General features: G+C 41.5%; 1 protein-coding gene across 7 annotated transcripts in view; it reads right to left on the bottom strand.

The window, feature by feature from the left end:
- Positions 1-27,304, bottom strand: part of LOC127456665 (retinoic acid receptor RXR-gamma-B) — a 58,075-nt gene that overhangs the window by 7,624 nt on the left and 23,147 nt on the right. For 3 of the 7 annotated variants that reach the window (XM_051725125.1, XM_051725127.1, XM_051725128.1), the window contains exons 2-3: positions 5,816-6,048; positions 3,190-3,334 (exon numbers count right to left, since the gene is read on the bottom strand). In XM_051725125.1, the coding sequence (XP_051581085.1) occupies positions 3,190-3,334; positions 5,816-6,048 (378 nt within the window). Of the gene's footprint in view, positions 1-3,189; positions 3,335-5,815; positions 6,049-25,006; positions 25,188-25,271; positions 25,425-27,304 lie in introns of those variants that run through there. The other 4 variants (XM_051725123.1, XM_051725124.1, XM_051725126.1 and 1 more) reach the window with 3 other exon arrangements.

The following is a 27,304-nucleotide window of genomic DNA, read 5'->3' as shown; positions in this document are numbered from 1 at the left end:
AGTTGCGACATGCGATGTGAACGTAAGCCGCCTTGGTGGTTTATATATGTTACTGTCGCCATGTTGTCCATCTGGACCAATACGTGCTTGCCCTGGATCAACGGCCGAAGCCTCCGCAAGGCCAGCAATACCGCCAGCAACTCGAGGCAGTTTATATGCCAACACAGTCACGGTCCTGTCCAGGAACCAGTGGCTGTGTGCCCGTTGCACACAGTGCCCCAGCCTAACTTGGAGGCATCTGTTGTAACCACGATGCACCTGGACACTTGCTGTAAGGGGACCCCTGGAGCAGTCTCATATGCATCAACCTGAGCGGCGTGACCACCGCCGAAGACGGCATATGCCCCAGGAGCCTCTGAAAATATTTCAGTGGGACCGCAGTCCTCTGCCTGAACAACTTCAGGCAGCTCAGCATCGATTGATGAGACGCGCCATCATGGAGACCGAGTCTAACTCCATCCTGAGAAAAGAGATGCTCAGAACCGGGGAGAGCTTGCTCTTTTCCCAGCTGTCCCGAAGCCCCAGCCGGCTGAGGTGCCTGAGCACCAGGGCCCTATGCGCACACAACAGGTCTCGAGAGCGGGCTAGAATCAGCCAGTCGTCGAGTTAATTGAGGATGCAGATGCCCAATTCCCTTAGCGGGGCAAGGGCTGCCTCTGTGACCTTCGTAAAGACACGAGGCGACAGGGACAGGCCGAAGGGGAGGACCTTGTACTGATATGCCCGGCCCTCGAAAGCGAACCGCAGGAAGGGTCTGTGCCGAGGTAAAACCGAGACATGGAAGCACGTGTCCTTCCTGTCTACCCCCACGAACCAATCTTGATGCCGAACGCATGACAGAATGTGTTTCTGAGTCAGCATCTTGAACTGTAGTCTGTGCAGGGCCCGGTTCCGTACTTGCAGGTCCAAGATTGGCCGCAACCCACCGCCTTTCTTTGGCACGATGAAGTAGGGGCTGTAGAACCCTTTCTTCATCTTGGCTGGAGGGACCAGCTCTATCGCATCCTTCGCAGAAGGGTCACGACCTCAGCACGGAGAGCATGGCCACGGGTGTGTCACAGCCGGGTGCGCGAACGTGGGGGGCTCGCGTTCGTAGTGCCCTGGCCGCGAGTGTTCGGTGTCCGGCTGTCGTGATAATGACGGCCGTAAACACTGGCTGTGTGACCCAGGGAGTGAGGAAACTGCTCTTTCTTTGAAAATGTGGGTACCGCAGCCCCTTGGGCATGCAGCAAAAACAAAACAAAAGGGAACACAAGATTCTCCTCCCGGCCCTCCACCGGGGGACGGAGTGGTCTGGATACCAGCTCCGGGGTTCCAACAGGCCTCTTCTTCCCTGGGTCATCCATCTCCTGGGGCTCTTAACGGCAGACCGTGAGAGGGGGGCTCTACGTCGGGGCCGAGTGGTCGGCTCAGGCTGGGGTGGAGCCACCTGAGTTGCAGCCGCAGGGGGACACCCTCGGCAGCAAGCAGACGGGGTGCGGGACCTTGAACCGTGCCGGGGCAGGATGTATTGAATTGCCTCCATCTGCTTCTTCACCACTGAGAACTGCTGGGCGAAGTCCTAAATGGTGTCGCCGAATAGGCCAATCTGGGAGATGGGAGCATTGAGGAAGCGGACCTTGTCGGCATCCTTCATCTCGACCAGATTCAGCCAAAGGTGTCGCTCCTGGACAATCAAGATGGACATCGCCTTCCCGAGTGCCCGCGCCGTGACCTTGCCGCTGAGCACAGCTCCTGCATCACTTCGGAGTCAGGACTACCCATGTGCAGCTCTTTCAATGCCTTGGCCTGGTGTAGGAGGGCCATAGCATGCAGGGCGGAGGCGGCCTGTCCAGCGGCACTGTAAGCTTTGGCCGCCAGAGATGACGTAGACTTACAGGCCCTGGATAGGGGTCTCGGACGATTCCACCAGGTGCCGGCATTTTGCAGGCACAAGTGCACCGTAACCGCCTTATTCACCTGAGGAATCTCCATGTACCCCCTGGCCGCCCCACCGTCGAGGGTAGTGAGAGCGGATGAACCCATAAATCGGGTCCGGGCAGTAAAAGGTGCCCGCCACGACTTTGTGAGTTCTTCGTGCACCTCCCGGAAGAATGGGACCGGGGCAGGGCGTGGCCATGAGCTGCGCTCCAAACCCAGGAACCAATTGTCAAGCCGCGAGGGCTCTGGGCAGGGTGGAGGGTTCCACTCTAGCCCAACGCTCACGGCGGCCTGGGCAAGCATGGCTGTCAGCTCCGCGTCAACCTCAGAATGGGCAGCCACACCCGAAAGTCGAGTCCTCAGTGTCCAACTGCGCCAACCCGCTCACCGATGCTGCAATCGAGAGCTCATCCTGCTCATAAGCTTCGAAAGAGACATTAAACTCGCCCTGAGGCGAGCTGCCTGTCTCATCCCAGAACTCGACTGGGGCAAACGAGCGTAACGGGGAATGGGAGGTCCGTGGGGGATTACCCAGTGGAACCACTCCCATTGAGGTTCCCAAATCGCCCCCAGCACTAACTGACGCGGCCTCATACCCGTAGGTAGAAGGCCCGGGGATGGGAGTGGCTGGAGTGGCTTTCCCCCGGAAGAAGGAAAGCCACGACCACAATGTTGCCATGGTCATGTTCTCACAGTGAGGACACGAACCATCCACGAACACTGCCTCAACGTGACTACGGCCCAGACAAATGAGACAGTGCTCGTGGCCATCAGAGGCAGAGATAGCGACCGCATCAAGGAATTACACACAGATGGAAAAGCATCTTTAAAAAAATGCTCTCCGTCAGTTGCACTCTTTTAGAGGAAATATACTCTTTTATTGGAAGAATATATACTCTTTCAGCTGTCGAAGCGCCCAGGGGCGTACTCTGCATCAATCACGCAGAGGGGGGGAAAGCCGCTGAAATGCGCTGTATATCCAACAGCATACACTTCTTGATATGAGGTGAATGGAATGGCAGTGGAACTCGCTGCTCAACACCACTCGGCTCTGAAGAAAAAATCTGAATGAGCCAGCTCATTTTATAACCGTATGCCCAGGGGAGTAGCATGCAAATTCCACTCGCCAATTCCCACTGGCCTTTTCTCAAAGAACAGAGGTGTTTGGGGCTCCCAAGAGTGACCCCTAGTGTCACTACATCGACACAAATTCGAGTGAGTGACAGATAGGGAAATGCACATAAACATTTGTATGTGTGTGTGTTGTACCTGAAGATCGGTCCCCGCAAATGGCACACATGTGTTTGGACAGGGATCCAGGGCTACCGCACTGATAGTTGCTCATGTTGCCCATTGGAGCCAATCCTGGAGGGGGCTTGATGTCCTCTGAGCTAGTCACATTCAAAGAGTTCATCTGAGAGAGAGCAAGAGAGGGAGGAAGGAGAGAATGAAGGTTGTCATTAGAGATGCACCGGCATTTAAAGTTTTCAGCCAAAAATGGGATAAAATTCTATTTTGGTTTTTAGCTGAAACAGGAAAAAAAGGCAGAAAATTTGAACAGAAACACTCACAGCAAGAAAAGGCATTGTTTATGTTGAACATTAAAGTCCACATCCCCAGAAGTGAAGTGATTGCTCTCTTGGTCATTAGTGTATTATTAAAGGGATAGTTCACCCAAAACTGAAAATTCTCATCATTTACTCACCCTCACACCAGTCCAGATGTGTATGACTTTCTTTCTTTTGCAGAACACAAACGAAGATTTTTAAAAGATTATTTCAGCTCTGTAGGTCCATACAATGAAAGTGTACGGTGACCAAAATTTTGAAACAAATAAAGGCAGAATAAAAGTAATCCATAAGACTCATCACTTCCACTTTTTACATTCTTCTTCTTCTTTTGTTTTTGACAATTTGCATTCTTCATGCATATCGCCACCTACTTAAATATTGATCTGTTTCTCAGCTCCACCTATCATATCACTTCTGAAGATATAGATTTAGCTACTAGAGTCTTATGGATTACTTTTATACTGCCTTCATGTGCTTTTTGAAGCTTCAAAATTTTGCTAGTCATTCACTTGCATTGTGAGGACCAACAGAGCTGAAATATTCTTCTAAAAAAATGTATTTGTGTTCTGCAGAAGAAAGAAAGTCACATCTGGAATGGCATGAGGGTGAGTAAATCATGAGAGAATCATTTTTGGGGGAACTTTCCCTTCAATATTATGTGTTTCCTCATCACCACGTCTCCTAAGGGGCTCCCTAGTGAGTGCTCCACATGAAATCCATGCTTGATAGTTCGGTTCGCTTTAAACCTGCCTTGAGAATGGCACCAGAGAAGCATTTCACCCGAGGAGAAACTACTGTGAACTAGCCTACCGACAGAAACTCAAAGTTGGAGTCCTGGAGTGTTCAGCCAAAATAAATGCCAGAGGGTTTTAAAGTTAAGAAATTATGACTGAAATTGTATTATTGTATAATATTACTATATCATTTTCATTATTATTAACAACAACAATAATAATACAATATTACAAATTACAATAATATTTAAATTAGTAATTTAAGAGTAAAAGAGTAATTTGATATTCTATCACAACTTAAGTGAACACAAAAGAGATCCACTGAAGAATCCAAGTCCACATACAATGTGGCAATAGAACTGGCTCCATGTTCACTGAAGATTTTCACTGGAATTACTGTTAATTTTGCTGCTGCATTATCCAGCAGAGTAGTTAACAATAAAGGTTTTCTTAAGAGGCTACACATTTTTTGTGTAATTATTTTCTGTCTACTCTAATTTATAATGAAATGTGTAGTTATAGAAAAAAAAATGGTTTTGGTGCATCCCTAATAATAACATTTAGAATGTAATTATTCAAAACAAAGACTAATTTAAAATAATAATTTTCAGTTTTCAGCCCAGTGTGTCCAAAATTTTCATTTTTGGTTTTGGCCAAGAATTTTCATTTCGGTGCATCAACAGTTACCATAGTTTTCATGCAGTGGAAACAGGAGTCCAGTCTTATTTTATGCCACAATACAGCAACGCTGTTTGTGTTCTCCCACACAAAAACAACAAGAACACGCTCATACACACAGAAAAATAAACTCCACCCTTACAAGGCCATTACACAAGTAGCTGTGAGAGTGCTGACATAATATTCAAAAGGGAAAGCATGTGTTGTTTTATCTCTCTCTCTGAAGAGAATTTACCATTTCCACAACATGCCATTTTTCTGCAGCCTGCAGGTGGCAGGATATAGCCATTTCTCCACAACATGCCTTGTACAATTGACTGTAAACATAATCAGTGTTACATGGTTTTCTTCTAAACAGTTTGAACAGTTACTTTGAGAAAGCAAGTATTTTTAGACTCTACATGCATGTCAGTATAGATACATACACATAAAATATTTAAAAACAGTACTGCCCTACATATCCAATATATTCACTGTTATTGATGTTCTTTTCATTGGCTTAAACGCCTGAAATGTTTGTCTGAGTGAATGCTTTCTCTAGCCTCCAGGGGAAAATGAGACACACGTACTAATATATAGAGACACATAAACTGACCTCTCTGAAACACAACGTCATATGTAAGAGCAAGAGTCATTGTGCGACGTGATGCACATCACCTTAGTGCATGGATTATTACTTGCCAAATACTGCTCAATATCACTGTATTTTGCCTACTGGGTCATTCCACATCAACTAGGTTCTCATTTGTTTTTGATTTTTTTTGCCTTGGTGAAAGAAATATATAAATGATGATCAAAGCCAAAATATTAAATTAACTTTTGAACAGAAATATAAATCTAGGAATTCACTAGATGCTGCATTGCACATTGGTGTCAGGCCGGGAGGGGATAGAATTTTATGGAGTTTATTACCTGTGGGCTGCTGAGATTGTTATAGCCCATACTGGGTGTAGAGGGCAAGGAAATGGATGGTGATCCCAAAGACGGGGTGATGACAGGGTAGGGTGAGGTTAGGCCATTTATGGAGGAACCCAGCGTGTTCATGGGGGACTGCAGTGGGCGGGAGGAACTGATGACGGATGGATGACCCACCATGGAGCTCATGGGTGGGTGCTGAGATGGGGAAGAATTCAGAGCACTAGTGTCTGTGAAGAGCCAGAGATGAAAAGAGATATAAAGAAACAGAAAAAGAGAAATGTTAGACCAGAGTCATTACAATTTAGTGCTAAAATGATAATTTGATTGCATAAGTGCTTATAAACATTCAAGAAATAGTTAATTTCTGTCATTATTGACCCACCCTTATATCATTCCAAACCTGTATGTTATCTTTTTTGGTGAAACATGCAAAAAATAATTTTCACATAGATCTTTTCCATACAATGACATTCATTGCATTGTTCCTAACACCTTTTGACCAATGAATTTCCATGATTTTTCCAGTCCCTTGGATCACAGTATAAGGATTTAAAAATATATATATTTTTAAAGACTCACTACAAGTCATTATTCACTGATAATTATTCACTAATAAAACCTCTCAGCTGAAGCTCTCAAATATGGCACCTATGATGTATATTTAATGTAATGATGACGTTTGGTTATGAGACACTAGAGATGACATTTGATTTTGATATTGTAATCCAACCTGCACCAGAGGTGCCATATATGATTTGTTCATCACACAAAGCTATCCTATAACTTCAGAAGACTTGGAATATAGCGCACAATCACATGGAATATAGCTCACAGGGTGTATGGAGTACTTTTAAGGTGCTTTTTGGTCCTCTATGGAGCTTGACAGCTGTGGCCACTATGAACTAACTTTATAGGTCAAGATATGTAAAAAAAAAAAATTTTTTTTGCACCAGCCAGGTTTGGAACAACATTGAGGGGGTGAGTAGTAAATAATGAATGAATTTTCATTTTTGGGTGAACTATTTCTTTACTCAAAGCAGAATGTAACTGGTCTGTCTGTATGAATATATCATGACAAATCCTATACTTTATTTAGCATGCACAGACATCATAATACAGAGTAACTATTAGCATCGGCTCAGGGGAACATCATGTACTTGTGGAGGCATTAGTGTCTTTGTTGTACATCAAATAGTCCCCTAAATAAGGCTTAAAGCCACTATCAGTAATGATGGGTAGTTTGGAGACAAAATTGTGCGGTCTGTCAGAGTAAATTTAAGAGGGCACAATAACATTTTAGTGAGAGAGCCCATTAAGCCCTGCAAGGTTTAACCATTCAGTCAGTAGTAGTTGGAGTGCTATATTTAGAGCACCTGGTAATGGTAGTTTGTAAAAGCACAAACACACATAATCTAGCATAATACAAGGACACACACAGAGCAAAGGTTGCTCTTTTGCCAAATACAGATAGTGTTGCAATCCATTAACTTTTTTCATCATTCAAGATGAAAAAATTAATCTAAGATTAAATTACTCTAAACTCTTTTATTTCCTGTATATGGATGGCTTAGAGTAATTGCTTTACTAAGAAGTGCACATTTAAGATCACAAAGAAACCATTATCGATGATTTGGTCAGATATTCTGACACTGTAACTGTGGTTAACTCTGGCAGGTCATTTTAATTTACTTTTATCAGATTTTATTTGATCCTTAGCTCGTATTTTACTAGATGGCAGTCAAACTTTCAACCATAGTAAAAACCAACAATGCCATCATTTACAACAAGAACAAAATTCTCCTTCAATGATTTTCTCGGAATATCATTCAAGGTGTATGTAAACCATCTTGCAGAATGTATTAAATAAACACAATATTTATTGTGTATTTACATCTTCCACCCACTCCATGCAAGAAAATGAAGAGCAAAGGTGTGAAACTGATGTTTATATACATATTTTATTGTTTTTGTGCTGCCATAGAGAATTATGGGAGATGTAGTTTTGCTAAATGACCTCCTAAAGGAAAAGTATTTTTCTGTCAAGCAAATTTTTACAAACTACATTGTATAGTCAACTTTCATTTCGTCTGAGCATTTCATCCAGCCCAACACAGCAACATTTGCTTAACCATTGGTGTGAGTTTAGGGCAGGACTATCCATTTGTGTGACCAATGGGAAAAGGGGGAGTGTTTGGGAAACATATTTAAAAACATAATTTTGGAAATTTCGTTTGGTGCCGCTAAAGGATCAGAAGTTACACACCTCACCTTTAATTATTATTAATAACAATTTCTTCTGCCATTATTCTTTCATTTTCATGCCTCCAACTTAGAAATAAAATCATTTTTTTCCACTGGTAACAACAACATTGTGGTGCCGTTCATTTACCCTCATCTAGTAAATACAATCATTCAGACATGATTAGAAGAAAGCATCTCTTATTCCCTTTCTCTCAGTCTCTCTCTCTAGCTGTTGCAAGATATATTTTACCAGTTGCTCTCAGTAAATATCACATTCCTTAGCTTAAGGCTATGAGGGGTGGCAGGGAAGTTCCAACGGTCTAACACATAAAAAAAGCCCATAACTCCTTACTCTTAGCCAGCGTCTCTTAGATATCTAGAGCTGCTTGCTGTGGTGTTAACTGGCTTTGCATAATGCTAATAGCTAAACTGCAACACTGTGATCTAGATTATGTCATTAGATAATCTGGGTGAGAACCTGATAATAACTTGTCCCCAAAAAGCTTAATTTTCCTATTGTGAATTGAATTGTAGATTAGAATATGCTCTGGATGGAAAGGCAAACAGCTATTTAATTATATGGATATTACAAATTATTTTTACATGATATGTGCATGAATGTTAGGCAATGTCCTTTTTGAGGAACTGTTCAACAGTTCAACTCATTTTCCATAATCTGTTTCTTAATAGTGTGCATCCGGTTTATGCAATATGAGTGTGTTATGATTAAGTGTATTTGTGAGTTTTAGAAAGAAATGCTTCTTTTGCAATATTAGAGGGTAGGGAGACCTATTAAATACATAATATATGTATTTAATAATTTTTCTATCTTCAAGTTCTGACACATCCAGCAATTTGTTGTTAATTAACAACAAGCCAGAACCAAGCATCACAGGGCTTAGACACATTAATATGTTAAAAATGCAGAGTCAGCCTGCAGTGGCTAAATTCTTCCAGGCTGACTTCAAGTGTGAGTCAGTCCGTATTTACTTGAGCATGTGTTTATGTCCCAGACTTTGGACAGAAGGAGGAATTTCTGTGGCTGATGGCCAAAGTGCTTTTGGAAGAGTGGCAACAGGGTCGTCCAGTGGTCCACACTATGGCCTATACCCAAATGACTGACCTTACCAAGCAAGTTCATTAAAATCAGACCCAGGGCCGCTCAACCCATCAGGCAACATAGGTGGCCGCTTTGGTTGCCATTGGGGGCACTGATCTACCGAGCCAATTTTACCCTGTGTCCAATCTGTGTTGAACAAAATGTGCCCTGTGCGTTCTGACAATGTGTTGTTGCGCCCTCCACAGAACATATAGACCGTGTACTGAATGCCTTACTAACATACTACTCTTAATGCTTCTGTTAGATCTGTATTTGGCAAAAACAGTGAGAGTAGTATGGATAGTATGCCATTGTGAACACGGCCACAGACTCACGAGTGCAGGGCTCGTAAATCAGAGTGATACTCAATGCGTAAAATCACTATTTTGAGTCAGTTCATCTCAATGTATTTGTCTAACATGCGGGCTGAATCGCTTGACGCACTATGTGACACAGTAAAACAGTAACGGTATGCTTTAGAAGACAGGGAACAAAAACAACATTGAATGAAGTAGATATTTACTTACAATTAATTGAAACAAAACATGCAACTGTATCAATTGTTTGCCAGTGAGCGAGTGCAGCCTGTGAGCGATTGTCTACTGCAAGTAAAAACATTTTCTACATAAAAGTTTATCATCAAATATCATCAAAATATTAACTTCACATGAAAGCACATAAGAGTACCAAAAATTACCAAGCCAATACCATGTTTATTGGACATGTTCCTTGGAGTAGCCTAATATATAAATGCCATGATATACTATAAAAATACCAAGGTTTTACAATATTGTACCATCACTGTACCATGATACTGTCACAGCAGGCTTTTGAGAAAGGTAACTTTGATTAACTTCATCTTGTGCTGTGTAATGTGTGTTAGTCCATAGTTTTATTAGTGCTACACAATATATGCAGGCTACTAAAGGAAATATTCAAATGATGCTCCTAAAATCACCAGAAATTAATGCTTTGGTTCTGTTTTTGCAAAAAATAAATAAAATAAAAATAAATAAAAATCTCCCAAAGAAAAATGGGATGCATGGCCCCAGAACCCCCTACAATATCATGGTACAATAGATTGTGTCCCCAGTTATGATGAAAGCCTACAAATGCCCCTGCTGTGAAACATACTTTACAATGTGCACAGATCTTTAGGGCAGGGCTCCCTGTTCTTCTATTCTAATCATTTCTATTTGCAAAAGTAATGTTTGGGAGTCTAACATTTATATTTCCTATTGACACACTAAAGCTGAAGATATAAATAACCATCTTAAGATAAATGCTTTTGTGCACAGTACTGTATATATATGGTGATACCCCATTTATGATGCCTACTTAAGAAGCCATAACATGCACTTGCATATTTTTTCCCAACATTGTTATTATTAAAGGGGTCATGACAGGAGGAATACAATTTTCCTTGATCTTTTTACATATAAGAGGTCACTGTACTATAAAAACATACTGTCAGTTTCAGAACTGAAAACTTCCTCAGTAGAAAAATAGAATCTATTTAAACCAAGCTGCAAAAATGGTTTGTTTGGAATTCATTGATCTTGTGATGTCACAAGGACCAAATACATCTGCATATGCAACGCCTGTTTTTCAAATTATTGTACCCTTGGCCCCGCCCACTGGTTCTCAGTCAATCACACAGATGAAGAGAAGAGAGATTAGGCCTGTCATGGGAGATTCATCCTAATTGGACTTACACAGGACACCTTCATGCGTCTTTGACCGCTTGATACATATCTCAGGCCACTTTTAAAAGACGCGGTGTCAAGTTACAACTCTGAAGAGGAGAAGCTCTCTGTCATTCAGCTGCTGCCCTGCTGTTTTGAGCACAAACGTGTCATGGACGCTTTCTTTCGCCCATCTGCACTATTTTTAATTGTTGGTATGATTCAAGCTTTGCAAAGGAACTGTTATTGAAGGAAGGGACAGGTAAAAACACTTGGATGCAATCGCAAAATCACTGTCACGACTACTATGTTGCTCGGAACTGCACCCAAGAATTTCACACACTACTGCACTTGTGTATATGGTTGTGTGACAATAAAAGTGATTTGATTTGATTTGATTTGATTTGAAAAAATGTGAGTAAACAATTTAATTCATGAATATTTCATATGTGATCATGACTGACGTGCTGACACCCTGTTTACATCAAGCGCGACGCAACAGCTTAAGGCTGTCTACACCGGGCACGTCGACACAAACTTTCTAAACCTTTTATTTGTGTTGTTGGCAGTAGTAGCGTCAGTGCGTGCAGTGCAAAATGGAACGGGACATCTGTTTACTTTTGGCGAAACACGACGCAACGGATGCTTCCATGGTAGACAACATCACTGATTATAATGGGTTCTACTGCTTTCGATGCGACGCGACTCTCGCATCCGGTGTAGACAAGGGTGTGAGTGTTAACTGCTGAGCTTGAGACGAACAGTTTGATATATTCGGATGCAATGTGTTGGATGTGCATTATGTGTAACCCCTGACTTTTAGTTTTATAATGTTTTGGTGCTTATTCAGATTCTTCTTACTGAGTTTCAAAAATGCATGATGTTAGCTAATCAGAACAGTGGGCGTTTATGTTGAAGTTTTAAGGAGGCGCTTAGGGCCTGAGACAGTGTGCATAATGATCATATGTTACTAAATTAAGACTGTTTTAATGCAATTTATTTAACTATTAAAGGGGTCATGAAATGTTCTTTTATATATATATATATATATATATATATATATATATATATATATATATATATATATATATATAAAAGAACATTTCATGACCCCTTTAATGTTAATGCTCTGTCTCTGAATCAATTGTTCTTTTCTGCTTACTTCACCTAGGTGGCATTAGTATGTTAACCAATAACCAAATAGATAGTTAGGTATTGTTTACCAAACTCGCTTTCATGTCTGGCTCCATTTTGGTATGGAATGCCAACTTTTCATGATCCAATTAATTACTCATGGATAATCCATGAGAATCAATTGGATCATTAAAAGTGGGCATAGTGGTTTTATGATAAACCAAGTTCCGTCCTCCATTCATCCTGCGAATCCCAGAATTCATCATATCACACTACTCTATTTCTCTACAGTATTTCTTAGCTTACTGACTTTTCACACCATTTCAGAATGTCTTAAGCAACTTCTAGACCCATCAACCTCTTGCTGTCATGATCATTCAGATCTTACACTTATGAGAGACAGACACACACACACACACACACACACACACAGATTGGTCTGACAATACTAAAGATAGTCCATGTGCTAGACATTCATAAAGGATTTCACAATGACTCGGTGCAGTGCCCATGACCTTTGAACAGCTGTCTGGGTGCAAAGTGCAGCTTTTGGCAGACTGCTATCAAGTTCAGTGGAGACCACATAAAATCTCACAGGTCAATGTGGGTGCAATCGCCTATATGCGCTGTCATAGCATGTTTCGTACAACACACTGCAATCAATATCTACAGATACTCTATACACTAAAACAGAGGGAGCTGTTTTAACTAGAACAGCATAGATGGTGGTCTGTGAATAAAAATGACAAAAGCTATTTGACAAAGACCAGCAGCCCTCAGACTGACTTTGAACATAAATACATGGGCTGGAACACCACTGTTATTTCCTAGTCTGTCAATGTGTGGAGTTTCCAATACGGCGTAGTTCACCCAAAAATAATAATAATAATTCTCTCATCATTTACTCACCCTTATGCCATCTCAAACTCGTATGACTTTCTAAACCATGTTAAAGGGTTCATGACATTAAAGGGGTCATGAAGGAATAACATTTTCCTTGACCTTTTGACATGTAAGAGTTTATTATACTGTAAAACATACTGTAAGTTTCAGAACTCAAAACTGCCTCCTCAATATAAAAAGAGCATTTATTTAAACCAAGCTGCAAAATCGGCTCGTTTGGATTTTCTTCTACTTTGTGACGTCACAGAGATTAATACATCAGCTCATGACTGCCTCTACAGTAAAATATCAACACCTACTTTTAAATCATCGCACCCTTGGCCCGCTCAGTGGTGCTCAGTCAGAAAGGTAAAGAGGAGAGAACAGATGACAGATGGGCCTAATATTCCTGCACACCAAAGGGGACTTACTCAGGACACCTTCTACTGCCCATCTGGACTATTTTTAAACATTTTCTACATAAACATGCAATAGACTAACTGCTTTGACTGTTTTCATGCATTTCGCTCCTCTTTTAAAAGACGCAATGTCAAGTTGTAACTCTTAAAAGGAGAACCCATTCCGCATCTTGCTGTTTTGACTATAAACGTGTCCTGGATGCATTTTTGCATCCATCTGTACTATTTTTAATTGTTGGTCTACAATCTCAACTTTTAAAAACACATCTGCTCTGCTCCATTCCATTGCTACTGCTGGCTGAGAGAACCGCATCTCATCCAGAGGAAACAGACAATGGAAGATGTGATATGTGAAGACCAGGTCTTCTGTTATGCACCATAAAAAAATAATGGCTGAAGTTGAACAAAGTTCCTAATCGCAACCTTGCAGGAGGATATGTGTGTGCATCATGTTTCACCATGCATTGGATTATATGTGTTGGTCATGTTTCACAGTGGATTGTATTATGTGTGTTCAGCTTGTGGACCAGTCACAATATGCATCAAGATTTGCAAAGAAAGATGGGGCAGTTAAAAGCAATATTGGACCAGACAGCATAACTGTAAGTAACCAATTCCATTCATGAATGTTTAATATGTCATGACTGTTTGATATTTATAGTATATGGTGCTGCTGTGCTTGAGTGAACTGTTTGATACATTCGGATGCAATGTTTTGGGTGTGTGTTATGTTTAAAACCTGAAATGTAGTTGTTGTTTTTTTTTTTTTTTTTTGTGGAGCTGGTTCATTCTGTTCAAATTTAGCTTCAAATATATATGGCTGTATTGGAGGGGCTTCACAATGTTAGCCAGTCATAAGAGTGGCCATTTACACTGAAGTTTAAAGGAGACATTTAGGCCAAAACTGAGCATTTTAGACAGAGGGCCAGAGACATATATCATATAAAGGTCATCTATTACTAAATTATGACTGTTTTGGTAAAAAAAAAAAAAAAAGTGGACCTTAGGGAAAATAACAAAATTATTCATGACCCCTTTAAAATATAATAAAAGGTATACTAAATTCGGGGAATACTAAATGTATAGTGAGGAGAATTACAGATACAAACAAATTTGAAGTGAAAATTATGTCAAACAGACAAATGTATACCTAGGTAATGTGTCTAAATAAGGGCTTGCCCTTGACTTCTATTATTTTCAAATGAAGATGATTTAGACTAATCCTAACTTAAACATTATGCCTAAAAGAGAGCTTTTAGCATTTAGCAATAAATAAAACATTACTAAAGTATATATATGAACTTTCCCTTTGACTACATCCCCCAAAAGTAGGTATCATCACATTTAGCAATCTTCTGGAGGCGTTTTTCAGCCTATTATTGGCTAGAACCACATAAAAACACATACCCTCGGAATGAGAGATCACACAGCTCTGACAACAGGTTCCCATCCCAATTATAAACCAACTCATACAGACTCTTTGAAATACTCATTTCTGTCTTAAATGAAGTTGATGTCTGATCAGTAGTGAGTGACACTAAACCTCCTAATCAAAGTATTATGAAGTAATTTACATTTGTGCTCAAAAGTTTGCATATCCTGGCATAAATTGTGAAATGTTGGCATTGATTTTGAAAATATGACTGATCATGCAAAAAAACTGTCTTTAATTTAAGGATAGAGATCATATGAAGCCATTTATTATCACATAGTTGTTTGGCTCCTTTTTAAATCATAATGGTAACAGAAATCACCCAAATGGCCCTGATCAAAAGTTTACATACCCTTGAATGTTTGGCCTTGTTACAGACACACAAGGTGACACACACAGGTTTAAATGGCAATTAAAGGTTAATTTCCCACACCTGTGGCTTTTTAAATTGCAATTAGTGTCTGTGTATAAATAGTCAGTGAGTTTGTTAGCTCTCACATGGATGCACTGAGCAGGCTAGATACTGAGCCATGGGAAGCAGAAAAGAACTGTCAAAAGACCTGCGTAACAAGGTAATGGAACTTTATAAAGATGGAAAAGGATATAAAAAGATATAAAAATGCCAGTCAGTACTGTTCAATCACTTATTAAGAAGTGGAAAATTCAGGGATCTCTTGATACCAAGCCAAGGTCAGGTAGACCAAGAAAGATTTCAGCCACAACTGCCAGAAGAATTGTTCGAGATATGAAGAAAAACCCACAGGTAACCTCAGGAGAAATACAGGCTGCTCTGAAAAAAGACTGTGTGGTTGTTTCAAGGAGCACAAAACCTGATCACCAACACCAACCCCCCCCCCCCCCCCCCCACACACACACACACCACACCACACACACACACACACACACATACACAAATGTCCACATACACTCATCCTATGTATTCCTTATCCACTAAACTGTAATAGTGCACTGCACTTGTGTCATGTTGGGAATGCCACTAGAAGTGCTGTGGAAATGAGCAGCACTCATTCACTGCTGAAACACTGCTGAAATGTAGTTTTCTTGAAAGCTGTGTTAGCATGTTTTGACTAAGAATTAGGAATTAAGAATTTGTGCATAGAATATGCTCTGTTGCACACAAAAATACAGTATGACTGCTGTAGTATTTGGTTTACATGTACTGTTTGACATGCTGTTTAAAGGTACGAGTGAATATTGAACAATAAAAGAGAGTCTAAGATGTCTGACCTCACTGAACACTGAACTCTAAAAACACAATGTGTCCTGCAGTAACCTGTCTTATTTCACTTAAAACAAGCCCATTTTGTCAAATACATTATTGAATTTAAAATGAATTTAAAAAGCTTATGCTGACAACTGCTTTACAGTCATACAAACTGTAAAAGTAGGTAAATCTATATATAAACAGAACATCAGCTGACCGATATATTGACAGACAGACAGACAGACATAGAGACAGACAGACAGATAGATAGATAGAGAGATAGATAATCAGTGTATCCCTCTAGCATATGGCCAAAGAAAATGTTGACCAGAGGTGATATGCTGACTTCTTAAGAAAAGAACGGAATCAGTTTCAAAACATCCTGTCATATCATTGTCATATGACAGCAAATAACCTATAGCACTGAGGACAATACAGTAATAAATACAATTAAGAGAACCGAGTAATGTTTATGATGACACCCATTGTTGATTTCAATTGGAATGTGAAACAATCAACAGAGATCAACAGGAACAGTTCCACTGAGCATTGCACAAGAGTTTGTGAAGTCACTGTGTTCAGCCAAATGCCTCTTGTTTATAAAAATGCATCTAATAGGTCACTGAAGCCATAGCAAGTCTTGGGAAAACAACTCAGAAACAGCTGATGACCCCTAATAACCTCTGTGCCATGAGATAAAACAGAAAAATGACTGATTACATAGCTAAAATGGACTAAAATCAGTATAAACCTATATTTACATTACATTACATTTGTAACATTTCACGCTGTAAAAAGTGGTAACCTGCAATTGTTAATTAAAGTTTTTTTTTCTACTTGATCTAACCCATAAAAATGTGTTTTGTTGGTTTAGTCTAATGTAGTTAGGTTGATTCAGTCATATTAAATCATCAATGCCAGCTTTACGATCTGGCAAATTATCCAAAACAACAGTTTCTGTTCCAAAATCTTAAAACTGTGCTTGTTCATAGCTTGAGGATCAATGCAGGGTTTCATCTGAGACAGATAACAGATATTTAGAAGTCTCAAACATCCAGCCCAATGTATGTCCACGCCTCTAACAACCATCAGATTATATATCCAGGTAACGTCAGCATTGAGCAAAGACCACTAGAGGAAGTTTTTCTCAGTATCCTTACCACAAACCTTCTGCCAAACCCCATTCAAATTTTTCATAAGTCCATTATTATAAAAAAATATAATATTATCACAAACACAATAATACAATTATCTCTAAACAACAGCAAGTGACCCTTCCAACCCGATCTCATGGAAAGTCATACATAATTTACGAGTTGGCTATTTCATATGGTCTCCATGATGTTGTTCGCATAAACTCATACGACTTCATCACGTGCAAATTCCCGGATGTCTAATGTGGAAGCGCGAGTTCCGCACAGGAGGACATACTTATTAATATGATGCCCTTACCCAAACCCCTTATCGAAACTTAACCATTCAGTAGAGTGTGTAAACATGATAGGAAGCTGTTGTGTGTGACAGAAGCAAGTAATTGTTGCGTATTAGATGGAAATGATGCCCAGCGACGTCATTGGGTGTAGTGAAAGTCATAGGAATTCAAATGAGTGCAGTCGCACGATATCATAAGAATTAGCCAAATTTAGAAAAGTTGTACGAATCCTGACGATTTCGCTGTGAGAGTGTGTTGCCGAGTGTCAACCCGAGTGTTGGACTGACTCTTATCAAAGCATGCCTTGAAAGGTTATTGACCAGTCCTACCTTGGCAACTGTTGCTGCCATATGGCCTGACAAGACTTTGCTCTGGTTTAATGCAAGCCTATGGAAAGTATTTTCTATTCAATAATTCCTGCGGTTCACTCCATCCAATCACTTCTCTCTCCATCAGACAGCGGCAGAACAAGTGGTAGTAGGAAAGCTTGCCAGACCTATTGTAGCAACAGTACCCAACGGAGGTGGGACTCAGTAAAGCATTTGGTTTCTGACAACATGTTGTATCAGAAGATGAATTGCTATTAGATTACACAATCGTACACCTTCTATGATATGCTGTTTATATATTACTACAGGGTTATGATTATTAACAACGTAGATACGAAATAATTGTTAGTGCTTTTGAAGAATGAGACACACCCAAAACACTTCCACACTGATTACTACCTCAGTACTGTGCAAGATTTATTTGTTGCGTCAACAATGACACCTCTCAAAGAAAGATAGAGAAGAAAGAGAAAGGAGAGAGAGGGGGCTGAGTAACAGCCAATCAGTGATGACGACTTCCGTCAACTCTTTCTATTGTGCAATCAAATGGGAGTTTTTCCTTGTCAGTCAAAGTATTTACACACACCCACACACAAACATCTGTCAACAGAGCTATTGTAAAAGAGGAATGGAGAGAGAGAGAGAGAGAGAGAGAGATGGTGAATGGTATAGAAAGATCACGTGAAGAAAATAAGTTAGGAGGTGAAGTAGAGGTGAGGGACAGAGAAGGAGAAAGAGAGAGAGAAATATATAGGGAAATAAAGAAATAGATCAATCCAAGCAGGCACTCTTAAAATATCCATAGTGCCACCTTGCCCTGATCTATGACAGCTGAAGAGCATTAGTGTATGGAGCCTTGCCAAGTACTCTTACTTCTCTACGGCTGAGAGTGGAGGTTACAGATTAATTACACAAAAGCTACAACTGACAGTATCAAGTATCTGATTGAGAGAGTGGCAAAAGAATAGACACTGGGGAGGGAAAAGTGACAACATGCATTTGTTATTTTAAGGAGCTATTTCTACCTGATCTAATGCTTAAAAATTAGTTGTGTTAGTGTAACCTAATGTTAATAATATTTGTTAATAATATATTAAAATATAATTATAACATGTTAAAACATTTTTGACTCGAATAAAACAATTTCATTTAGATGTTGTCACAATTTTTTTTAATGTTTTCTGATAAAAAAAATAATAATAATAAAAAAAGTTTTCAGTGTATGCTGTATGTATGTACAGTCTATACATAATGCTTCTAGTAATAGTGTTATAAAACAAACTGCAATCTGTCTCCCTTCTACACACATATAAACACAGAGTGGCACCAAAAAGTATTTAGACACTTAAGCCACACTTCAAATTTAATGAATGTCATTGTATTAGATAACAAAATACCAAACCAGCTGGCATTTATTTGAAAGTCCGATAACAGTCAAGCACACATTTCAAACAGAATATTTCACAAAACAATGTTTGTTACAGGGCTGCATGATTATGACAAATATAATAGAATAAAATTAATAGAATTTACATTAAAAACTTATTTTTGGGTGGATCACATCCAAAACAAGCAGAGAACTGTGTTTCCCTATCTGTCAATCACTCGACGTTGTGTCACTCTTGGGAGCCCGAGACACCTCTGGTCTTTGATAAAAGGCCAATGAAAATTGGCGAGTGGTATTTGCATGCCACTCCCCCAGACATACGGGTATAAAAGGAGCTGGTATGCAACCACTCATTCAGATTTTCTCTTCGGAGCCGAACGATCATGCTCACTGAGCTGAATTCTCACGACTGTTCATTCACCTCTGCTGGATCTGACTGGGCATTTCAGTGGCTTCTCCCTCCTCTGCACTGGTGCACTGCAGAGAACGCCCCTGGGCGCTTCGGCAGAAAAAGAGAGTATATTTTCCTGAAAGAGTATATTTCTCTAAAAGGGCGGCACACACGTAACGTCTTTTTAAAGATGCGTCTTTTTAAAAATGGCTTTCCAATTGTGTGTTATTCCTGGTTGCAGTCGTTACCTCTCAACTTCAGACGGTCATGATCGCTGTCTTTCGTGTCTGGGTGCGACCCACACGGAGGCAGCGTTCGTGGATGGTTCATGTTCTCACTGTGAGAACATGACCATGGCAACGTTGCGGTCACGGCTTGCTTTCGGTCCTTCTACCTACGGGTTTGAGGCCAGCGTGGCTAGCAGTGGGGGCGATTTGGGGACCCCAATGGGACCGCCTCCGCCGGGTACCCCCCCGCGGACCTCCCATTCACCAGCACGCTCGTCTGCCCCGATCGGGCTTCCTGATGAGTCCGCCGGCTCGTCTCACGGCGAGTTCGACCTCTTGTTCTGAGCCCACAAAGCTGATGAGCTCTCGAGCGCAGCATCAGAGAGCGGGCTTGTCCAGTCGGACACAGAAGCCTCAGCTGGGCTCCCCCCTTCGGGGACGATTGCTCAGTCACAGGCTAATGCAGAGATGATGGACATGTTTTCCCGGGCGGCCAAACAGAAAACAGCGGTTCCACTGAAACTCTTTCAGAGGCTCCTGGGGCATATGGCATCCTCAGCGGTGGCCACCCCGCTCAAGTTGATGCATATGAGACCGCTTCAGCACTGGCTTCAGACTCGAGTCCCGAGATGGGCATAGCGCCGCGGGACACATCGCGTGGCCATCACGCTGGACTGTCACCGTCTCTTCAGCCCTTGGACCGACCTCTCGTTTCTATGGGCAGGTGTTTCCCTAAAGCAGGTCTCCAGGCGCGTCGTGGTCACGACAGACACCTCCAAAGCGGGCTGGGGCGCTATTTGCAACGGGCACGCAGCCGCCGGCTTATGGACGGGCCCGCGGCGGCGTTGGCACATCGACTGCCTCGAGTTGTTGGCAATTCTGCTCACTCTGCGGAGGTTCCGGCCGTTGATCCAGGGCAAGCATGTGTTAATTCGGACAGAAAACACGGCAACGGTAGCATATGTCAACTGCTAAGGCGGTCTGCGCTCTCGTTGTATGTCACAACTCGCCCGCTGTCTCCTCCTTTGGAGTCAGCAGCACTTCAAGTCGCTGCAAGCCACTCATATCCCGGGCGACCTCAACACTGCAGCAGACGTGCTGTCACGGCAGGTTACCCTCAGGGGAGAGTGGAGACTCCACCCTCAGGTGGTTCAGCTGATCTGGAGTCAATTCGGACAGGCACAGGTAAACTTGTTCGCCTCCCAAGAATCCTTCCACTGCCCACTCTGGTACGCCCTGACCGATGCACTTCTCGGCATAGACGTGTTGGCACACAGCTGGCCTCCTGGCCTACGCAAATATGCGTTTCCCCCAGTGAGCCTACTTGCACAGACTCTGTGCAAGGTCAGGGATGACGAGGAGCAGGTCATCCTGGTAGCACCCTACTGGCCCACCCAGATGTGGTTCTCGGACCTCACACTCCTCGCGACAGCCCCCTCCCCCCGGCGAATTCCCCTGAGGAAGGACCTTCTTTCTTATCACCCGCGGTGGTAGACATGGAGATTCCAGAGGTCTGGTCGAGGGTGCCAGATGGTGCCCCGTCCCTGAGGAAGAAGGTCCTTCCTCAGGGGAATTGATCATCAGGTTCCTGAGAGGCGCCAGGAGGTTGAACCCCTCCAGACCGCACCTCGTTCCCTCATGGGACCTCTCTGTAGTTCTTCAGGGTCTACAGAGAGCCCCCTTTGAGCCTTTGCTGTCAGCTGAGCTTAAGGCACTCTCCTTGAAGACTGCCCTCCTGACTGCGCTCACTTCCATCAAGAAGGTAGGAGACCTGCAAGCGTTCTCTGTTAGCAAAATGTGCCTGGAGTTCGGTCCGGGCTACTCTCACGTGATCTTGAGACACCAACCGGGCTATGTGCCAAGGTTCCCACGACCCCTTTTAGGGACCAGATGGTGAACCTGCGAGCGCTGCCCCAGGAGGAGGCAGACCCAGCCCTGTCGTTGCTGTGTCTGGTGCGCGCTTTACGCATCTATTTGGATCGCACGCAGAGCTTTAGGATCTCTGAGCAGCTCTTTGTCTGCTTTGGTGCACAGCGGAACGGAAGCGCTGTCTCCAAGCAGAGGATCGCCAACTGGCTCATTGACGATATAGCTATGGCATATCACGCCCAGGATGTGCCGCCACCGCTAGGGCTACGAGCCCATTCTACCAGGGATGTAGCGGCCTCCTGGGCCCTGGCCAGGGGTGCCTCTCTAACAGACATTTGCAGAGCAGCGGGCTGGGCAACACCCAACACCTTTGCAAGGTTCTACAACCTCCGGGTGGAACCGGTTTCATCCCAGGTAGTGGCACGCAATACAAGCGGATAAGATGTATTGCTTGCACATTGCGCCTTTCACCTCCTCTGAGCTGAAGACGTGCGCCATTAATTCCCAGTAATGTTCACAAACTATGTTCCCTGGTTGACTTCCTGCCCTGTGGCAGTCAAGTTTTCGGAGAGACTCACTGCCGACCCAGTACACGTGCTAAGAGCCCTGTTCTGGGGTAGGTGCTCCACATGTGGCGGTTCCCTGTAAGGTAACCCCATGCGATGTATATCTTCCGCTAATTCGTTTCCCTGTTGGCAAACTGCGTCTTCCTTGGGCAGAGCCCCCTCTGCCACAGTCTCCATGTTTGTTGTAACTCCTCCCCTGTTGGGTAGGATCTACCATGAGAGTTCTCCACATGGCCGGCAAGACCATGTGACATATTTTCCACTTAAATATCCCCCTCTCTCTTTTGGCCAGGTGTGGTCTCCGCGGTGTCCTCCCCTTGGGAGGGACACCCCCCGACTAGACCTGGCGGCCCAGTCGGATAATCCCCCTTGTTTTTTAGGGAGTGGAAAAAAGAAGGGGAAAAAGAGGCCACGACTGGGTTAGCCTGTCTTTTGGGTAGTTGACTTGTCCCCAAAGGGCCGTTCGACACTCATAACTATGTTGGGGGAGGTTACGTGTCGGCCTGGTGCGCTGCCTACGAGGCACACAGTTGTCTGCCCGTCACACACCGCCATTTCACGTAAACACATTTCAGCCAGTTGCGGCGTTTTGTATAGGGACCCCTAGTGTCAATACATCGACACAACGTCAAGTGAGTGACAGATAGGGAACGTCGTGGTTACTTGCGTAACCTCCGTTCCCTGATGGAGGGAACGAGATGTTGTGTCCCTCCTGCCACAATGCTGAACTGCCCGCTGAAATGGCCGGACCTTGTCTCGGCTCCTCAGCATAAAACCTGAATGAGTGGTTTATAAAATAAAACCAGCTCCTTTTATATCCGTATGTCTGGGGGAGTGGCATGCAAATACCACTCGCCAATTTTCATTGGCCTTTTATCAAAGACCAGAGGTGTCTCGGGCTCCCAAGAGTGACCCCTAGTGTCACTACATCAACACAATGTCTCGTTCCCTCCATCAGAGAACAGAGGTTACGCAAGTAACCACGACATTCTGAATAACAAGACTAGTTGCCTAAAATGGTCATCTTCACACTGGCCATCTAAGAATTATAACAACAACATTTTATTTACATTTTGAACAAATTATACACCAAAACGAACAATGGACATTAAAATTGACATTAAAATGATCAACCACTGCAAAAATAGAAAATTAAAAAGAAAATTTTGACGCAACATGAGTAGACCTACATGGACTGTTATAATTGACACTTTTTACGATTAGTTAATTGTGGCAGCTGTGATTGTAATCTCAATAATTTATTTCACTAAATGTGCACCCCTAGTTTGTTGGGTTTTAAATGATGAAACAATACATACATACGGTTCAAAATTATGACGAGGTATTTGGACACTTGTGAGTGTCCATAATTAATATGATGAACAGTACCTGTGGCTGCTATGCTAGGACACCTGCGTGAACATGAGTGGAACGGACTTCATAAATCCACTAAAAAAAGACATTGGGAGCATAAAAGGTCTTGCATCATTTATTTGCTAATTCCACTTAGTTTCATATTTTACTATCTAATACCACAAAATTAGAGGTCGATTTTGCAGATACCAGAAACTAAGGTGGTGGGAAAGGCAGTTAATGTTCACATCAAACATCAGAATGGGGAAAAATGTGATCTCATTGATGGTGCCAGACGGGCTGGTTTGAGTATTACTGGAACTGCTGATCTCCTGGGATTTTCACACACAGCAGTCTCTAGTGTTTACTCAGAATGGTGCCAAAAACAAAAAACATCTAGTGAGTGGCAGAAGCATTTTTCTTTGCATGGCTTTGCTTGGTTTTAGAACCAAGTCATTTAACTGTAGAATATTCCAGCACCGGCCACAGAGGAATACAGATAAAAAAATAAAAAATAAAAAAACTACTGTATGGCAACTACAGTATCGCCATTGATTTTTGCTGATAACAGATTGTTACAATAAGCAACTATCGGTACCGATTAATCAGTAAAACCGATATATCTGTCTACCTCTACACAAAATTCATCCATTTGTATGTGTCTTAAGTGTCCAAAATCTTTAAAGGTCACTGTACTTGTATTTAGAGCAGTGTAAGTTATAAGTACTATAAGAAAACATATTTTGTCAATTAACCTAAAAAACTTTTCTTGTGTATTGTGGTTACATCTAAATCAATTGAACATTACTGAATCAACCTGTCTTTATAGTTTTATTTAGCGTTAAGCAATGCGTGAATACAAATAAGTTGTGTGAACATGTAAGCCACTGTGAATGAGTTTCTCTCATATTGCTCATGAACATTCAACAGATTTTTCACAGAAAAATTACTAAAATTTCATTAAGTTTCCCACCAAAACCTATAGTGTGCCTTCCAGAAACTTTAATATGATGCATACTTAAATTGCATTGACTACTTTTATGGTACTTTTGGGTCCTATTTTAAGCTTTAAAAGTAAGGCACTATCCACTGCTGTTGTACTGAAAAGACGGACTGTGATATTCATTAAAACGCCTCTTTTTGTGTTTCACATAAAAAAGAAAGCTAGCAGGGTTTAAAAGACATGAGGGTGAGCAAATTATGACAGAATAGGGCTGGGCAGCATGGCGATATATATTGTGGTGATGGGATAAAGTGTCAACTAGTAGAGATTTTTCAATACTGTGAATATCGGCTTCATAATGCTTGTCTGTGTGCGCAACGTTCCACCTGGCTCCAAAAAATGGATGCATGATTTTTTTAAATCTGTCAGAATTAATGTTTTAAAATTCATAAAATAATAAAAAAAATACCCAGTTAATGCGATCTGGTTCCAATCACTTTACATTCCAAGATAAAATGAGAAAGAGCTTTGTTAATAAAATATGGGAAATATTACTGAACGCATTCTTTACCCATAGCCACAGTCCATCCAAACACACTTGAAACTGCACATATCCAATCCAGATCTAATGAAATCTTGCAATTAGTAACCAAAAAAATGTTGTCCTGTTGTCAGTGTTGAATGCACCTGCATTCAGATCATACACAGTCAGCACAATTCTCTCATCTTCCCTTTACACCATAAGGATTCACCTGCCAAGCCAAGACATTGAAAGATTGCAGTATTTAGAGTTTTAGGAGCAGGTCTTATCACTGGTCTGACAATCAGATACTCACGGTGGCTGTAGTGGCCGCTCTCTCTGTCGTGACTCTGACCATATGAAGCCAACGTCGCTGGATGCCACATGACTGCTCGTGCCACTCCCAAACCTCAACAGGCACGGTAGATTGCCTGTCCAAACACAGACTCACTCTGGTGATGAAACAGATGGGACATGAGTGAAGCAGGATAGCTGTAAGGGGAGTATCCGTGGGGAGGAGTCTGCTCATTTACAGGATTACTTGGATTATCTGCGATTCAATCCAGAAGGAACCGTTTACTGCCACAGATCAGCCTCCCTCCCACCCTTGACAAGCCCCCTTCTGCACAGACTGCAGTCTGCCATGACAGAGGCTCAGGGTGTCATTAAATATATCAGTCCAGACGGGCCACCTGTTGCATGACCAGGGATGAAGTGTGCTTGAGTGTCTGTGTGAGGTTCAAATAAAAAGGCAATACTTTTTTGTTTGTGATTCAGGTTTAAAGATATATCTGATTATCAAAAATAAACTTTCATATTCAAATTGCAAGTGCAGCTGAAAATTAACTACAATGTACAGTGGAGGATCTTGATCTTGGAAACTGTGTATAAAAGTAAAACCTTAAAAAATTATTGTATTAAACAATTATTCATAATATCACACTAACTGGGGCACATTAATGCTTCTGTTAAAGCAGTGAAGTGGCAATGACAGCTCTTTCTCTCTCTCTCTCACACACACACACACTCACACATCTTATGAGGACTCTCCATAGATATAATGATTTTTATACTGTACGAACTATAGATTCTATCCCCTAACCCTAACCCACCTCTAAACCTAACCCTCACAAAAAAACTTCCTGCATTTATACATTTTCAAAAAAACATCACATAGTATTTTTTTAAGCAATCTGAATTATGAGGACACTAGAAATGTCCTAATAAGCCACATTTATAGCATAATACCCTTGTAATCACCAGTTTGTAACCTAAAAAAAAGTCCTCGTAAACCACCCAAACCTGCCCACACACACACACTATAAAAGCACAACCCACAGCCAAGTCAGCAAAGCTCCTCAGATACACCTGTAACCAACATTGAGGAGGATGTGCCTCTTCAATATTCAGAATAGTTCAAAAAGTGTGTTTGTTTTTTGTTTTTTTTACATTTTTCACATTCGTTCCCCCTAATATTGACTATTTGGTTACTGGCTTTGTGACAGGAAAAAACTGAGCTTCATATTACTATTTGACAGAACTGTCAATAATTTTTTTTTTAATGGAATTAATTACACGATATGCCAACTAATTACTAAAATGAATCGCAAACATTCAAATTTGCAGAGAAAGGCGACCAAAAAAAAAATACAAATAAATCAATATATAGTAATTAAATTATTATAAATAATAATATTTAAATAATTATAAATATAACAGTGCCTTTATATAATTAATAAAATAATTCAGATAATTAAAACACATTAATAAATACAATAAATACATTATTGTGTCAGGATTGATTAGACAACACAAAAAGTGGCTTTAGAATACAATATTTTGTTTATTTCCATACTATTAAAAATAGGCCTTTGTTTGGCCTACAGTCCACAACAATCCATTTTGCTACAGAATTCATCAATCTGTTTGAGGTAAACTTATCATAAGGGATTTTCTAAGGACACATCTATGTACACATGCATCAGACAGATTATTTTAAAGTGTCTCACTTTTGTTGCGTTGTATCATAAACAGCATTTTTGGAGAGTACCAGGTTAAATGTATTTTTCAACTTAAGACTTCACGTCTTAAGACCCCTGCATTCGGAGTTGCTCTCTGTCTACCTGCGTTTGAGCATTAAAACTCGTCTTTATCTTGTGCTGTCTGCTGCCTGCTGCCGAAGCAGAGCATGAGCAACATCGAAGCAATACGTCAGGACAACTTATGTTTTAAAGCTGCACTATGTATGATTTTTTTGGTTAATAATGGATGGATGTTTAACTGTAATCCATTTGGTAAAGGTGTTTACTTGCTATAATGCTTGGATATGTTGTCTGGTAGGGATGTTGA

This window comes from Myxocyprinus asiaticus, chromosome 19 (genome assembly GCF_019703515.2).
Source record: "Myxocyprinus asiaticus isolate MX2 ecotype Aquarium Trade chromosome 19, UBuf_Myxa_2, whole genome shotgun sequence".
Classification (NCBI taxonomy): Eukaryota; Metazoa; Chordata; class Actinopteri; order Cypriniformes; family Catostomidae; genus Myxocyprinus; species Myxocyprinus asiaticus.
This window is presented reverse-complemented; position numbering and strand designations above follow the sequence as displayed.